Source organism: Musa acuminata, chromosome BXJ1-5 (genome assembly GCF_036884655.1).
Source record: "Musa acuminata AAA Group cultivar baxijiao chromosome BXJ1-5, Cavendish_Baxijiao_AAA, whole genome shotgun sequence".
Taxonomy (NCBI): Eukaryota; Viridiplantae; Streptophyta; class Magnoliopsida; order Zingiberales; family Musaceae; genus Musa; species Musa acuminata.
The window spans coordinates 39,964,394-39,981,371 of NC_088331.1; the positions used below are offsets into that span (position 1 = coordinate 39,964,394).

At 35.2% G+C, this 16,978-nt stretch overlaps 1 protein-coding gene across 1 annotated transcript; it reads left to right on the forward strand.

Annotated features, from left to right (window-relative positions):
- Nucleotides 1-36: 36 nt before the first annotated feature.
- Nucleotides 37-15,392, forward strand: LOC103985962 (cyclin-B2-4-like). The gene is made up of 9 exons (XM_065183359.1): nt 37-106; nt 465-526; nt 8,555-8,707; nt 8,817-8,957; nt 9,148-9,237; nt 9,340-9,561; nt 9,665-9,797; nt 14,847-15,090; nt 15,152-15,392. Exons 1-9 carry the CDS (start codon nt 37-39, stop codon nt 15,390-15,392), a joined length of 1,356 nt encoding a protein of 451 aa, XP_065039431.1.
- Nucleotides 15,393-16,978: the final 1,586 nt, after the last annotated feature.

The window sequence follows — 16,978 nt, forward strand, 5'->3', positions numbered from 1 at the left end:
GGAGCTAACTGCACTGCAGGTTATCTCTTGTTTATCATGGAAGCAGGAAAGACTGCAGCAGCAACTTGCACGGTGAAGAGCCTGAGACTGTTCTTGAAGATGAGAGGCACAGAAGAGTGGCATTTCAGCATCAACAAATCTTGAAGTAGAATGACATCTCCCGACGGAGCCGATGAGATCGACAATGTATGTGGTCACTTCGTACTCATTTTGAGTTGAGCTGCACCAAAGAATCAATTACCATTCTCGTCGGTGTTCTTCTACTTCAGTGAACTCATCTTTGTAAGAAGGTTTATGTGTATCTCCTGAAACAATAAGGACATCCAAGCAAAATGGATGTCAGATTTTGAACTTGGTGATTATATATTGTACAAAGTAAAATAGATCAAAGTCAAGAGACCAACTTACTCCCGGATTCCAAACCATGAAAAGTTCAACCTGAATGATTGATATTCTCATCACAGATTGCGATCCAGACGATCAACTACTGAAAAGTCCATATCCGGATAAAGATTTAGGGTTCCAGGTCAGACTAGGTAATTTGTCAACATCAAGGCAATAATCTTAGTTATTCTAAGGATCATAATGACCATAAAGGTTGTTGATCATCTAATTGTTTTGTTAGCCCCCATGATTGATTGTATGATAGTGATCAAGTCAGCTTTTCTGACATGTTCTGGAAAAGAAAAAAAGGAATACTAATCATCATGATTCTGCATAAGATAACAGCAAATATTTTGAGAGCTATATGAGACATTCATTATGAAATGCTCAATCTCTTGTCAGCTGGAAAACAAATACCCAACCAACAAATAAGACCAAAAGGGTCTGCTATTATTTAAGTTGCATCTAGAAAGGATAAAGAAAATAATGACCATCAATTGGCTTTGACCTTGCCATCAATATTGAAAAAAAAGAAAAAAAAGATCACTTAGAAGAAGCCACTGAAGATGGTGTTAAAACACGGAAGAAATACATAATTGCTGCTTGATAGCTTTTCATGCACAGGAATCGAAGAAAATAAAACACACACAAAAAAAAAAATATTTAGCAAAATAAACATAGTTAATGGGGTTCCGTGGCCATTTAAAATCACAAGTTATCATCCTGTGTAGTCACAAGATGCCCACTCAATTTCTTCAAGATCTTGCTTATGCACTCGTCAAATTCATGGTGCAGGTCTTGCATCTTCAATTTAACATATTCAACATATGCATACTATTGAACTTAATAGGAAGAAAGGATACATTTATCATAGAAGAAAGAGTAAGACAAAGATAAGATATTCTATTTTTTATTCAAAATTTTTTATAACTTCAAAACTCTATATGTTTCATGCCCTAACATATGGGGTTTATAATACATTATATTAATTGTATTCAAAATGAACTCTTTCAAGAATCAATAGTCAATTTATCTTCTTAATGCAATAAACCTCTTTCTTGATGTAATAAATTTTTTTTTGATGAAATTAATCTCTTTATAATATTTTAATAAGTTTAAATTCAACGTTCTCCCCCTCCCCCCTTATACTTGTTCTATTTAATATGCTAAGTTTTTTTTTGAAGTTCTTGAAATATATTAAATTTACGAGGTTTTGTAGGTATATCGGCTACTTGTTCATTTGTCTTGAAATGATGTAACTTCACTTCTTTGTTTTTGATATGATCTCTCATAAAACAAAATCTTGTGTGAATATGCTTTGATCTTTTATGTAGACTAGATTCTTGGTTAAAGCAATAGTTGATTTGTTATCAACATAAATCTTGGTTGACTTCTCTTGTAGTATATGGAGTTCTTGGAGTAATCTTCTAAGCCATATTGCATGACAAGCATAAGAAGATGTTACCATATATTCTATTTCACAACTTAGCAGAGCAATGATATATTATATTTTTTAAGACCATGTGAATGTAGTTTGACCAAAATAAAATACAAATTTGATTGTACTTTTCAAATCATAATAGTTTCTGGCCAATCACTATCATTATATTCAATAAGCTCTAACATTTTGAATAAAATATTTCACACTCAATTGTCCCTTTAATATATCAGAGCAAATTTTTTTTTGAAATATTTAGATGAGATGTCTTAGGAGCTTCCATGTATCTACTTATGAAATATATACTCAACTCCAAATAGTATATTAAGTTGAGTGCTTGTCAAATACCTTAAATATCCAACTAGACTTTTATAATAAGTTGAATTAATATATTTACCTTCACCTACAACTTGGTGTTATATTCAACAAGTGTATCTGTAGGGTGATAATCTTTCATTGAAAACTTCTTTAGAACCTTCTTTGCATAATTTGTTTGTGACATAAAATTTTTTCATTGTTTGTATAAGAAAATAAGTCATTAGGTTTAAGTTGGTCATCTCAAACTCCTTTATAGAGTACTTAAAATCTTTAATTATTGAGCTACTATTGCTTGTAAAAATTAAATCATATACCTATAGGCATACAAATAAGATATCTTCATCAGAGCTAAATTTTGTGTATAGAGAGCATGTTCATGTGGACACTTAGAAAACCTATTTTGAATAAAATAAGTATTTATCTAAGAATTCTATGCTCACGGGTCTTGTTTAAGCCCATGAAATATTATTTTTAACTTATATACCTTATCTTGTTGAATAATAAAACTAGGAGGTTATTGAATATATACCTTTTCTTTAGGAACTCTATTAAGAAACACTGATTTGACATTCATTTTTAATATGTTTCATTTTATTTGAGCTGCTAGATGATAGGATTGTAAAGGTACTAAGAGAGAGGAGGACGTAAATTGGTACTTTCGAAATAAAGTTCTGATTTAAAAAATTTTGATAAATAAATTCGTATTGAAAATGTGTTTAACTTATAATGTGAGTAAGGATAGTGAGCAACTAAATCAGTTAGTAATAGTAAGAAAAAGTATAAAGAGAAATACAAATCAGATTTATAGTGGTCCGATCATCCTGACCTACGTCCACTCCCGATTTCTCTTCCCTCAAGGCTACCGACTTTCACTACCGATCTTCTTTTCAATGGACGAAGATCAACTACCCTTATTACAACTCTTTCTCCTTTTCACAAGCATAGGAGAGAACCTTCACACATCTCTTTTATAAGAAGACCTCACACCTCCCTTAGAATGACTTCTAAACTCAAGTAGGAAGAGACTCAATATTTTTAAAGAGAGTTTACATACTTTTATCCTCAAGACTTCTTGCTCTTTTTTATATATATCAAGCAAGCATGAGTGAGATATTTATAAACCTCAAATTATTTCAAAAATAGAGCCAAAAATTTATATCCCTAGGTTTTTTGTGTACTGACGGTACTGTCGCCTGCGTTGGGCGGTACCCCCGCTTATCAGAGCCTAGGAACCAGGGCTCTAGTGGTATCACCGCTTGACACAACTTGGGCTCTGGTGGTACCATCACTTGCTTAGGTGGTACCACTACTTGACATAGCTTAGGAACTTAGGCTCTAGTAGCACCATTGACCAACTAAATCTCAAGTCACTGAATTAGCCTTCCAACATGCCTAATTCAATCCTGATTCAGGCCTAATGGGCTCCTAATCAAGTTATCATGGTTACTCCCAAAACCAACTCGATTAGACTCTAAATGACTTTGATCAAGACTTAACAATCATAATCATGAAGCCTATATTGTCTGGTATGCCATTTGTTCATCTAGTACTTCGTTATAACCTTTGGTGCATCATTGTTTCCTTTGGCGTATTGCTTGATTTATCAATATGTTGACCTCTTGCAGCATCCATTCTAGATCCGATCTTTTTGGTGTAATATTTGATCCTTCCGGCCCGATGCCCAAACTCATGGCATGAAGTCCATCCTTCGGCACATCGACCAATCCTCTAACTCAATGTCCAATATCTAACATGATGCTCTCTGGCCTAACGTCTGATTCTCCTACTTTAATGATTCAAGTTCATGATCGAAGTTTCTCCTACGTCACTTATCTCAAACGTTTATTAGTCCATAAACTCATCAATTGATTTCATCATCAAAATTTAAGATTCAATAATCTTTCCCTTTTTTATGATGATAATCAATTGATGACAGAGTTATAACCAAACTCCCCATATCTATATGTTATTTAGAAAATAAACTTAAATAAAAAAGATAATTTTTTAATGTAACTCTTTAAACTCAAATCGAAATAAAAAATTATAGTGACTTTCATTGCGTATAATTTCACTTTTCGTTACAAAGATCAAAATAATTATAGTAACTTTCTTTGCCAACATCATAATCTTGTACGATATCAAAAATACAATCGACTTCTTCCCCTTTATCATCATAAAAAAAGAGAAATATATAAGTTTTTACTTCTCTTTGAAATATGTAAGTTACTACTTATCTCTCTCCCCGTTGTCATCCTAAAAAAAGAAGAGAAGGATACCATCGTATCATGGTGCTACTTTTCTCCCTTTACATCAATGTTCCAATCATAATATGAAAGATATTAATATCAAGGATAAATTCAAGTCATGAAAGGTCAATTGACGATGAGATATTAACAAAACTCCATTTTTTTTATTTCATCTTAAAAATATTATTATCCTGAATTCAAAATAGAATTTTTAAATAATACTTTTAAATTCAAATTAAGATAAATTCAAATTGATATATCATTGCGAGCCCAAATATTTAATCAAGCTTTAAAAAATAACTAGTAAAATTTAGGCATGAGTTATTACTAATGAAAAGTTATAAACACATCATAAGTCTCCTTGTTCAACATAATTGTTATTTCTCTTGTTTTGTCATCAACACAAATATGGGCTTCTTCTTCTCATTTATTATCAACAAATTGGAGTTTACAAGTCATAAATACAAAAGAATCATACATAATAAATCTTAAGTCATAAACATCAAAAAGTCAAGTGAAAGATCATGATTTATTTAGATAAATCTCATCTTTAGTAAATAGTAAAAAGAATTCATAGGAGAATAAATAATAAAAGATCTTGATTCATATAAAATAAATCTTAAGTCATGAATACTAAGAAATCAAGATTATAATTTATTTGGATAAATCTCATCTTTAGTAAATAACAAAAAGAGTTGTAGGAGAACAAATAATAAAAAATCTTGATTCATATAAAATAAATCTCAAGTCATGAATATGGAGAAATTAAGATCATGATTCGTTTGGATAAATCTCCTCTTTAGTAAATAACAAAAAGAATCATACGAGAACAAATAATAAAAGATCTTAATTTATATAAAATAAATCTTAAGTTATAAATATCAAATAAAAGATTACGATTCATTTAGATAAATCTCCTTCCTAATCATTAGTAAAAAGAAAGAATCATAAGCGATTGAATATAAAATAAATATTAAGTTATGAATCTCAGAAGTTAAGTGAAAGATCATGATTTGTTTGGATAAATATTCTTTTTAGTAAAAGAAAAGAATCATATAAGAATAAATAGTAAAAGTTCTTGCATTTGAATAAATATTTTTCATTGAAGAGTGAGTTTGAACACCTTTTGATATATCTCCAATAATTAGCTTCTTAGGATATACCTTTATATACTTACATTCCTTTGGATAAGGATTATTTGGAATTAGATATATATAAGTTACTTTGGAGAGAAGAATTCAAATTCAAATTCAAATTATAAAATTTAAAATTATCATCAAAATTATTTTTCTTACTTTTGAAAAATTCATTAAAAGTAACATAGATAGATTTCTATAAAATTAAAAAATAACTAAAGTTCTTTAGTTCCAATTTGTGAGATTAATTTCATACTTCCATGTCCTAATCTCCTATACCAAGGTCATGCATCATCGTTTAAAATCGAAAAGCAAGCTTGATCATGAAAATTATCAAGATAAATATTATTACTTCTTAAAGAATTCATAGAATTATTCTTATTTGAAATGCAAGCATTAAATTTAAATTTAATATTTTATCCCTTTATCATAAAGTTAATTAATGCTTAATAATTTATGTTTTAAACCTTTTATTGAAAGAACATTTTCAATTAAAAGATTTGATTTATTACTAAATATTCAATATCGATAATTTTCTTTATTATTATTGTTTCGGCTAGTGAGTTTTGAGAAGTGTGTTGGATCTCCGATTATATGTCTTGATCATCTATTATTAAAATTTAATCTTTTGCTCGTAGTTCTTATTTGGAAACATACCTACAAGAAAGATAGATTTGTTCTAGGTACCCATTTAACTTTGGGTCATTTATGGTTAGATCTACCTTTCTTAACTTTTGACATCAAATCATTTATGATTCTTTAAAAAGTCAAACTAATTTATGAGAACTATATTGTTTAGATGAATATGTATAAATATAATGATCACATCTTCCATAAAATTATATTTAACTTTAGGGAGAATTTGTAATGTAGGTCCTTTTACAAATATAGTTGGCTTTTGTTGAGTATTACTATTCATAAAGCTAATTTCTTCTTTTCTATGTACATAACTTTTGTTAACAAGAATCATGTTTAATGATTTATTTTTATTTTTAATTTTTTTTAATATTTGTTGTAATAACATATTTTTCTTTTTGAATGAGTCTAACTCTTCATATTTAGTACAAGATGTTAATATGTAATTATCATATTTATTTTTAATTTATCAAATTCATTAGAGAGAGATACATGATTCTTTTTTAGTAATTTATATTTCTTACTAATTATTTTAAGTTCATCATATAAATTATAAAATTCATCAAGTAATTCATCATAACGTAAAGAAATTTTAATTATCATATATCTCATCACTGAAAGCCATCAATACGTAGTTTGCTACTTTATCTTCGTTAGTTTGTTATTCGTCTTCTTATGCACTTGATTCATCCCAAATTATCTTGAGTGCTTTTGTCTTCTTTTGTACTAGTAGCTTTTTCTTGAATACTCATTTTTGAAATGCCTTGGCTTTTTACATTCATAACAAATTATTCTATCCTTTTTAAATTTATTTTGATTTTTAGATTCTTGTCTTATAAAATTTGCTTTGTTTCTTTTCATGAACTTTTTAAATTTTCTTGTAAGGAGTACTAAGTTATCATTATCACTTGAGCTTTCGTTCGAGTAGTCTTTTGTGGTTCTAAGTATAATATCATTCTTATTCTTTGAAAGGTTTTCCTCTTATTCGTTATATGTTTTGCAAGTCATTTCATATGTCATTAATGATTCTATGAGTTTTTCAAGAAAAAAGTTATTTAAGTCCTTTGCTTTTTAAATTATAGTTACCTTTGGATTTCAATTTTTTGAAAGAGATCTTAAAATTTTATTAATCAGTTTAAGATTAATCTTATATTCTTTTACTATATTTATATTTTGATGAGTAAATTTAAGTGTGTGACAAATATAATATGTAGTTTCAGAAATATGATTAAACTCATTTTTATCTCAAGCACAAAATAAAGTATTCATAGCTTTAGCATTTAAAGAAAACGTTTTCTTCTGAAAATCATTCCATTAATTCATTGGTTTAAAATATTTTTAAAAATCATATTCAATGATATTTCATAAATCAAAATCCATAGAAATCAAGAAAATTCACATTTGTGTCTTCCAATAAGTATAGTCCGTCCCACTAAACATAGCAGGATACGTGATAGAGTGACCCTCTTGATTGTTAGAAAATATCATTTAATCTCTTTTAGTTGTTAAACAAACTAAGAGAACCAGGCTCTTGTAGGAAAAAATGGAGGCGACATCACATGCGCAATGGAAGAATAGAAACTAAAAACCTCAAATTTTCCAAAAAGGTATTCATCGTCGTGCGAAGATTAATGCGCAAAAACCTGTGAAACTTAAATCTATGTGTGAGATAGTTATGTTTTATCTAGGGAGATCATATATTCCTAAATCTCTACAGATCTGTAGGAGATGATGAAGAAGGTCAAGTGTCATCTCTAGTGATGATCCATATAATAGGGCTACGATGACGCTCATCAAATCACTGTCTAAATCTTCACACTTGCTATCTAAGGAGAAGAAGGGGAGAGAAATAGGAGGTAGCAACCAAGAAGCCTCTAGCCTATGGGCCTTTGGTTCTCTCCTATTTATAGATGTCCTTATCAACTTAACTATGATGGATCCTACCCTATTCGGTATTGGATCTTCATCCAACTACCAAAGCCTCTTAGATTAGTGGATTTCTATCCAATAATCTCTCAGTAGCTTTTATTGGATCTCATCCATAGGATCCAATAATTAAGGAGCTTATTGGATATCCAATAAGATAGAGGCTTAAGTGGATATCTCATATCCGAACCTCTACTCGTTGTAATGCCTATCATATATGTGTGACCCTCTAGGCCTAATATCGAGTTGGCCGTGAGTTATACCTATCAGAACTCGCTCAGTGAATTATTATTTTCATAATAATTCACTCGATTCATCGATAACAGACGTACTCTTTTGACGGAAAGAATTTGAAGTTTTTGATGAAAAGAATTTTAAGAGGTAGAAATAGAGGATATCGTTGCTGAGACTGTCCCGGATATCGATAGCTGTGATTCAAATAACCCACTTGCAGTTGTTGAATATGTAAGTACGAGCAAGTGGGAAACGAGAGCCAGTACGAGATGTTGCCACCATCTGTACCAAGTTCAACTGCTTTGGATAGTTCTATTCCCATCGATGTGGATAATTGTAGCTTAAGTGATGACATAGAGTTGCCCACGGTAGAAGAGACGGAAGAAATGGTCTGTCCCAAACTGCTTAGCGTCTTTTGATGGGAAGAATTTTAAGTTCATGCAATTGTTATAAATGTACTTCATTTATGAGCCATTTTAATTGCAATTAATGTTGTAGGATAACTGCGATCTCAAGGAGGTCGAAATGGAGGATATCGTTGCTGAGACTGTTCCGGATATCGATAGCTGTGATTCAAATAACCCACTTGCAGTGGTTGAATATGTAGAAGAGATATACAACTTCTATAGACAAACCGAGGTGAACTTTGACCCCCCAGTAATATGAAAGTTACTTGCAGTGATTTATTTGAAACAATGCATTGATCGATCTGGGATTAAGACTCTAAATGCTAATTATTCTCACTTGAAAAAAGCTAATAATCGAATCATAGTTCTTTTGCTGACATGATTGCCATTACCTGACATGCAATGAATGCATTCCTATACAGGTTACAGGTTGTGCGAGTCCCCAGTACATGTCCCACCAATTTGACATCAATGAAAAAATGAGAGCTATTCTCATCGACTGGCTTATAGAGGTGAACGTGACATTGAATATATACTAGATTCTCAAGAATCATTATGTCATTGGTCACTAATTTTATAGACTCTATGATTATTCCTGAAACTTTCCTCCACAGGTGCACTACAAATTTGAGCTGATGGAGGAGACTCTCTTTCTAACTGTGAATATCATAGATCGGTTTTTAGCGAGACAAACTGTCGTAAGAAAGAAGCTTCAATTGGTGGGAGTTACAGCTATGCTTCTTGCTTGCAAGTACGAGGAAGTCTCTGTCCCAGTGGTAGAGGATCTAGTGCTCATCTCTGACCGAGCTTACACGAGGGATGAAATACTTGATATGGTAATAGTCTTTTTCATGCTTGTGTAGTCATGGTAGGCTGGCTGCCATAAATAAAACTCTGGAATAGCTGAACAATTGTTTTTTATTTAACTTTTGCGAGCAGGAAAGGCTGATCCTCAATACATTGCAATTCAATATGTCCGTGCCAACTCCTGACGTTTTCATGAGAAGGTTTCTCAAGGCAGCCGACTCTGACAGAAAGGTAAAGACTTTCTTTTGTTTGGGTGTTAACACATGTATGCATGTATTGACCATATGGATGACACACTTTCGCAAATCCACCTAGAGCTTATAAAAAGAGTACGTATTGTGTCACATGTCTTATTACTCATGTGATTGACTTATAGGGCATATATGATTATCAATCTTTCACTGACTTAAAACTAATCATCTATATTTTTTATCCCCATTATACCCCTATGATACTTAAAGATAATATAAGATAATTATTATAATAACATTATCTTCGAATGAAACTCTTTTCACTAATACATCTCTACGGTTATGATCTCTTTAATCAGGTGGAACCCTATCAGAATGTGCTTAGACGTTTGATGAGACTTAGATTCTTTTGCTTGAGTAATCACATCGTTGTTATCGTAATATAAGGGAATTGACTCCTTTCTATTTGGCACAATTCTTATATATGTGATGAACTTCTTCATCCAGACTCCCTCCTTTGTTGCTTTTGTCGTAATAATGTCCTCTGCCTTTATGGTCGAGTCAGTAGTAGTATCTTGCTTGAAACTTTTCCATCATACTACTCCTCCATTTAATATAAACTTACACCCTAAATGACTTACGATAATCAATATTGAACTGTAAACTCGAGTCTTTATAGTCCTTAACCCTAATGCTACTTCCTCCATATACTAGTAAATAATCCTTGGTCCTTCTCAGATATTTAAAAGTGTGTATAATGTCACACGTGCCATCACTCATGTGATTGGATTGCAAGACACCTATGATTAGTAACATATGATTAGCAGGTCTACAGAAATCAATATTCATTAATATAAAATAGTTAGATGCTCTTTCAATAGAAAATAATTTTTCCTTTTGTTTGTCATAAATACATCCTTCATATTACATAAGATAAGTATACTAATTTTAGACAATCTAAAAATTATTATTTTTAACTTAACAATCTTACAAGATGTTTATATCTTAAATACTACAAATTAGGCTCAAGTTGTAAGAAGAGTACACAATTCAACATTTGAAACATAAAATAGTAATATCTTATTTTGAGTGATGCAAATATTTACTATAATTAAATTAATTTTTTTTTTAATCTTTAATAATGCATGAACCATCATCGAATTCAACTGAATATCTATCATTCATTAAAGTCTAACACTCAATAAGTTATGTGATAAACTAGGAATAAAAAAAATATTTTTAAGGTGTTTTACCTTCCCTTGGCTTGCTTTCACCTTAATTGTTTATTTTCCTTCTACTTAGATTTGCTTGTTATCTTTAAGTCTAACTTTTGAGTTTCATTAAGATTTCTAAGTATTGATCTTACGTGTGGAATAAATTAGAATATATATTATCCAAAGACTAAATATCATTTGAGATATCATTAACTTGTTTATGAGTCATAAATAATTTATTACTTTCTTTATTTTCATCTACATATCATGTTTGTTTTTCTTTTTTCTAGTAATTAATCTTTACGTGACCAAATTTTTTATAATAATAATATTAAATTCCACTTTTATAGTTTTTCTAATCATGATTTGATTGTTTTTATTCATCATACCCATCAAAGTATTCTATTCCTCTTCCATTTCCTATTTCCTCTATGATGAAATCCTCCTTGACACTTTTTTTTGTTGATATTTTTTGTCTCTTCTTTTGAAGTAAAAGACTCTCGAAATATTTCTTCTTCATTTTTCTTAAGTGACCCACTTAACTTTTTTTATGTGCCGGTAAGAAACTCATTAGTTTATCAAATAAAAAGGTATACAAATCTTTTGATTCATCAATTGCAACAAAAATATAAATAAATTTGAGGGTTAAACTTCTTAAAACTTTTGTAACAATAATATAATTATGAAGATGTTCATCATAAGATTTTATTTGACTAATAATTTTAGTTATTTGATAAAAAAAATCTTGTATTGATTAATTAATTTAATGAACAAAATTTTAAACTATGAAGTGTTTGAAGTTTTATCATAACCACTTGTTGAAATTTATTTTTAAGTATTAATCGAACTTGCTTTAAGATTGTAACTACCATGATTCTTGAGAAGATTGTCGCATGTATACCTTGTTGAACGAAGAACAATACCTTTAAGTTATTCTTTCTATTTTTTCTTAGCCTAATTTTTTCATCTAAATTTATATATTCATTCTCTATTAAATCTCCAAAAGTTACGAGAGAGATTTTATCTTAATACTTTAAAATTCCAAGAAGCAAGAAAATGATAGAAAAAGATGATTTAGGACAATAGACTACCAACAATACAAAGTCAAAATGATACATACAAATAGAACAACTGTCTATAAACACTGTAATCGTAGATAACCAACCTTAATGTGGAGCTGAACTCATTCTCTTTCTCAATCAAACTACTAATTCAAAGAAAAGAAATTTTGTTGACAAAATTCACTTCTTCCGGATAATATTCATTGGAAATCAGTTTTGGTACACCTGTTTTCATCCACTCTTGTAAACCTGTTAACCAATAAAATATGAAATCTGATCTCAATGCTTCGTATGAAAATTCCTATGACAAAATATTATATTGAAAAGGTCCATTCATATTTGAAATGTACTTCAATTCCTAGCAAACATAATTAATATTTATTTGGAGGAATATCTTCTAAGACAAGTCCTAATTGTAGATTAGCAAGATACACATTAGATAGGTCAAACAACTCAAATATTTATTCCACACTATCATATGCATTCTGATTTTTCATAAATTGAGGATACAAAATATTTATTTTGTTCGTGTACTTCATGAGATGCCTTTTATAGTCGCACCGCCTGATGTTAATCTAAAAACATGATTCATTAAAACTTCAATTAGGATGGCATGTGTTCCTAATTTTATACTTCAATTTTACAACTTGCACAAAAGAGAAGACTGATATACTTTCCTGGACAGCATATTTTTAGGAACACCTCTCTAATTCAGTAGCACATCTGGGACCTCTTCAGCTGGGCCAAAATGGGCAGGAAAAGAGTTGTCTCTTTGCATGAAATATGCCTCTGAATTCATGTCTTGTATTTGTTCTCGATATGCTCATATGATGCTCTTTGCTTCATTACTATCAATGAATCGTATAGCATGTAAAATATGATTATTATTAGTCAATCAGCTTCTTAAAACTTGGAGGTTCAGAGGTTTAATTTATTGGGAAGAAACCACTTAGGTACTTTAACCATAAAGGTCATTGCACATACACTCAATGATTGAACAAAAAAGTCGGAAAAAATAAGCAGAAACATCGAACACTAAGCAATGTTACAGTTATCAGCTACGCTTCCAATTTGGTTTCCTCGTCACAATCAAACCTATAAAAAGGTCTTTGGCGACCATAACGTCCACATCGTGGAAAGCTTCGTGAAGACCCAACCTTGGAACCAAGAATCAGAGATGCTTTAGATAATGCACTGAAGACAAGATATAAATAATGGTTTCTGATAAGGTATATTTTAGGTCCAGGACACATCACGATCGATGTCACGCCACACTACAGTCAAGTCAATAAGAGGAGCACCCCCATGCGTCGAGCCAAAGACTGTACCAAGGCATTGCTCGGTATGTCCTGTCCCGGTAAGCTCGGGACGGCGACCGCACAAAGGTACCATCTCACATTCCGAGGATCGATCACCATGCTAAACCCGCGTACGATCGACCCTCGTACAGTAATATAAAACCCCCTGGCCAGCATTCGGCCCAGAAAGGTATAAACAAATGAACCCACCACTGACTTGCTCATCGGAGAGGCCAAAGTCGGTAAACACTTGACGAGAGCCATACTTACAGGAAAGCGGCCACCCTCGAGCCACGAACGTTCCGACCTTGCAGTCGTCCACTAGTGCCCCGAAGGCCGATCGCTCACCGGCATCTGAACCAGGATATGTTGATCAACATCCCGGCACCGACGCTCCTCGCAAGGGCTCGATCGACCTCGGCAACCAACTCAGCCGACCGGAGACTCCCGACATTGACCCGTGGACTAGGCCGTTCTGACTCATCAGCCACAGCGCATCAATTCACCAATATTTTTGGCACTAGAAGGAGGGCCATGTCGTAGGAGCATCTCGTGGGAGCTCTCCCCGAGGGAGAACCATCGGTCGGTCATCCTTCTATCGGGTCCGGAGATTAGCCCCTCCCTGCCCTTTGAGACGGGGGGATCCCGGCCTCAACGCTAGATTGCTATTGGCGCCTGTTCAACGACCCGGGGCTATCACCTCCCGGACTTACCATGGGATCCTCGGCTATATCGCTCGAGGTGTTCCTGAGCCTGACCAAGCAAGTGCATGCAATGGCAGGGATGATGCAGATGATAATCCCACTCATTCCCCAAATCATGCGGCTAGTAGCTCCCCCGACCGACCCGACACAACAAGGGCCAAACAGGGAGTAGGTCAAGATGGGAGAAGCTCGAGAGTAAACGATGAACCCGAGAGGCCTGCCTGAGCAGAGCATACCCACACCCTGCCGAGCCACTCCGCCCCACTCCGAGCGGATGACTCATTCAGAATCCAGCTGTCTCATGTCAACCAGTGCCTGGACGAGTTCTAGTGTGAGTTCCAGAAGTCACGGGGCGAGACAAGAGAAGGCAGCTCGGGCAGATCCCCCTTCACTCAAGAAATACAGGACAAGCCTGTACCCCTCAACTTCAAGCTGTCGACATTGGAGACGTACAACGACGGCTCCGACCCCACATAGTACATCGTTGTGTTTTAGGCTCAGATGGCCCTCTACAACACCTATGATGCCCTGATGTGTCAGGTATTCCTAACCACCTTCAGAGGACTTGCACGAGTGTGGTTTAGCTGGCTACGCCCATCCTCGATCTCGTCCTTCGACCAACTCGCAAGGGAGTTCGAGCAGAACTTTTTCGCCAATGTGTGACTCAAGCACTCTATGGCCACCTTACTCGCATTGTCCCAGTGCGAGGACGAGACGCTCTCTCAGTTCGTGGCATGTTTCACCACTAAAATATGGGGATTCTCGAATGCTCATCCTTCTTTAATAATGCAGGCATTTCTGATGAGTTTAAAGCCCTCAAGGTTCTTTTGGTCGTTGATTAAGAAGCCGCCATCAACCATCTCCAAGATGCTCTAGCGCACCAACTAGTACATCGCTGCCGAAGCTCTAGTGGCAGGAAAGCGCATGGACGAAAAGAGGCCAAGGGCCGGATAGTCTCGAGGAACGACCTCAGCAACCCCGGTGCAACCCCGTCAGAGGCCCGACCAACAAGAGTTGCTACTCCCAAGGCCCTCACCTCTCCCTCTGAACGCCTCTCGTACCGAGATCTTCCTTCAAATCAGGGAGAAGGGTCTCTTGCGATAGCCCAACCCCATAAAAGAAACTCATAAAGACTGGTCCAAATATTGCAGGTTCCACCGGGACTACGACCATGGCACAGAAGACTGTCGCAACCTCCAGCATCAAATCGAGGATCTGATCCAAAGAAGTCACCTCGGGCATTATCTCGAGGAATCCCAGGAAGCAACTCCACGCTCCAAGGGACCTGTCGAAAGACATATCGATGTCATCTCTGGAGGATCGGTAGCCGATGGCAACAGCTCAACGGCGAGGAAGGCCTATGCCTGCAGTGTGATCAAGAAACATCCCTGACCTGAGCTCGAGCCTGAAATCATTTTCGGAGCCGAAGAGGTTGAGCACTCCCATCACGATGATGCTTTGGTGATCTCCATCTGGATCGCCGACGCTTGAGTCAAAACAATAATGGTTGATACCGGGAGCTCTGCTGACGTACTATACCTAGACGCTTTCAAGAAGCTCGGTTTGACCAAGGAGGACCTCATCCCCATGGCATCAACACTCACTGGGTTTGCGAGGGATTCTATCTCCCCGCTCAGGACCACCATCCTTCCTGTCACTATTGGGGAAGAGCCAAGGGCCAAGATAATAATGACTACCTTCATGATAGTCGACCTACCCTCAGCCTACAACGTCATCCTCGACCAACCGACGCTCAACAAGCTGAAAGCGATGGTGTCTACCTACCACCGGGCCAATAAGTTTCGAACTTTGGCAGGGATCGGGGAATCATGAAGCGATATGGGAGAATCAAGGCGATGCTATCTTACAATGGTTACTCTCCCGGAGAAGTCATGCCCCCGTCAAGTCCCAGATCCCCGAGAAGGAGTCATGACACCGATGTGCCTGGAGCCCCTAGAGCAACTAACCAAGGTGCCCTTGAAAAGGAACCAGCCCGATTTGACCGTAAAAATCAGGACGACACTACCTGAAGCAAATCAGCTTCAGCTCATCGACTTCCTAAGGGAAAATGCCGATGTGTTCGCATGATCCTCCAAGGAGATGCTTGGGATTGACTTGGGGGTGACCCAGCACCAGCTCAACATCGACCCCGGGGCTAGGCTGGTGAAGCAAAGGCCAAGGAAGTTCGTGTTGGGAAATCCTAGGGGGGCGACATCATATATGCAGCGGAAGAATAAGAAAAAAAAAAATCCCCGATTCCCAAAGAGATGTTCGTCGTCGTGCGAAGATTGGTACGCAAAAATCCACGAAACATGAAACTACGTATAGAGTAGATTGTGTTACTAAGGGAGATCGTATATCCCTGTTTCCTTACAGATCCTTAGGAGAGGGTGAAGGAGGTCAAGCGTCCTCCTCTCTAGCGGTGATCCACACAGTAGGGTTGCGACGACACTCCTCAAAACTCCAGACCTACTCTGAGGTGGAGATGGAGAGGAGAATAGGAAAAGGCAAACAAAAGCTCTCTAGCCCATGGGGCTCTGAATCCCTCCTATTTATAGAGGTCCCCTGTCAAACCCTAATGGGTCCTCCCCTAGTGGGTATTGGATCTGCATCCAATAAGACAAGGGCTCCGTTGGATATCTTATATCCGAACCTCTATTCATCGCAATGCCTACCATATGTGTGTGACCCTCTAGGCCCAATATCGAGCTGGCCGTGAGTCATACCTGTCAGAACTCCTTCTAACTCAGTGAATTATTATCTCTGTAATAATTCACTCGACTCATCGACTACGAATGTACTAGGCCACTACGCCGTAGTCCCCAGACGATACAGGGGAATCCAATCCATTGGACCTGTCTGTCCTCAATTACCGTGTACCTATAGTCCCTCATCCATCTAATATACTAGAGACCGTATATCGAGCATGGTGTTGTCATACCCATACGGTTTCTTCTCGAGTCTCGCTCTAATCGGAT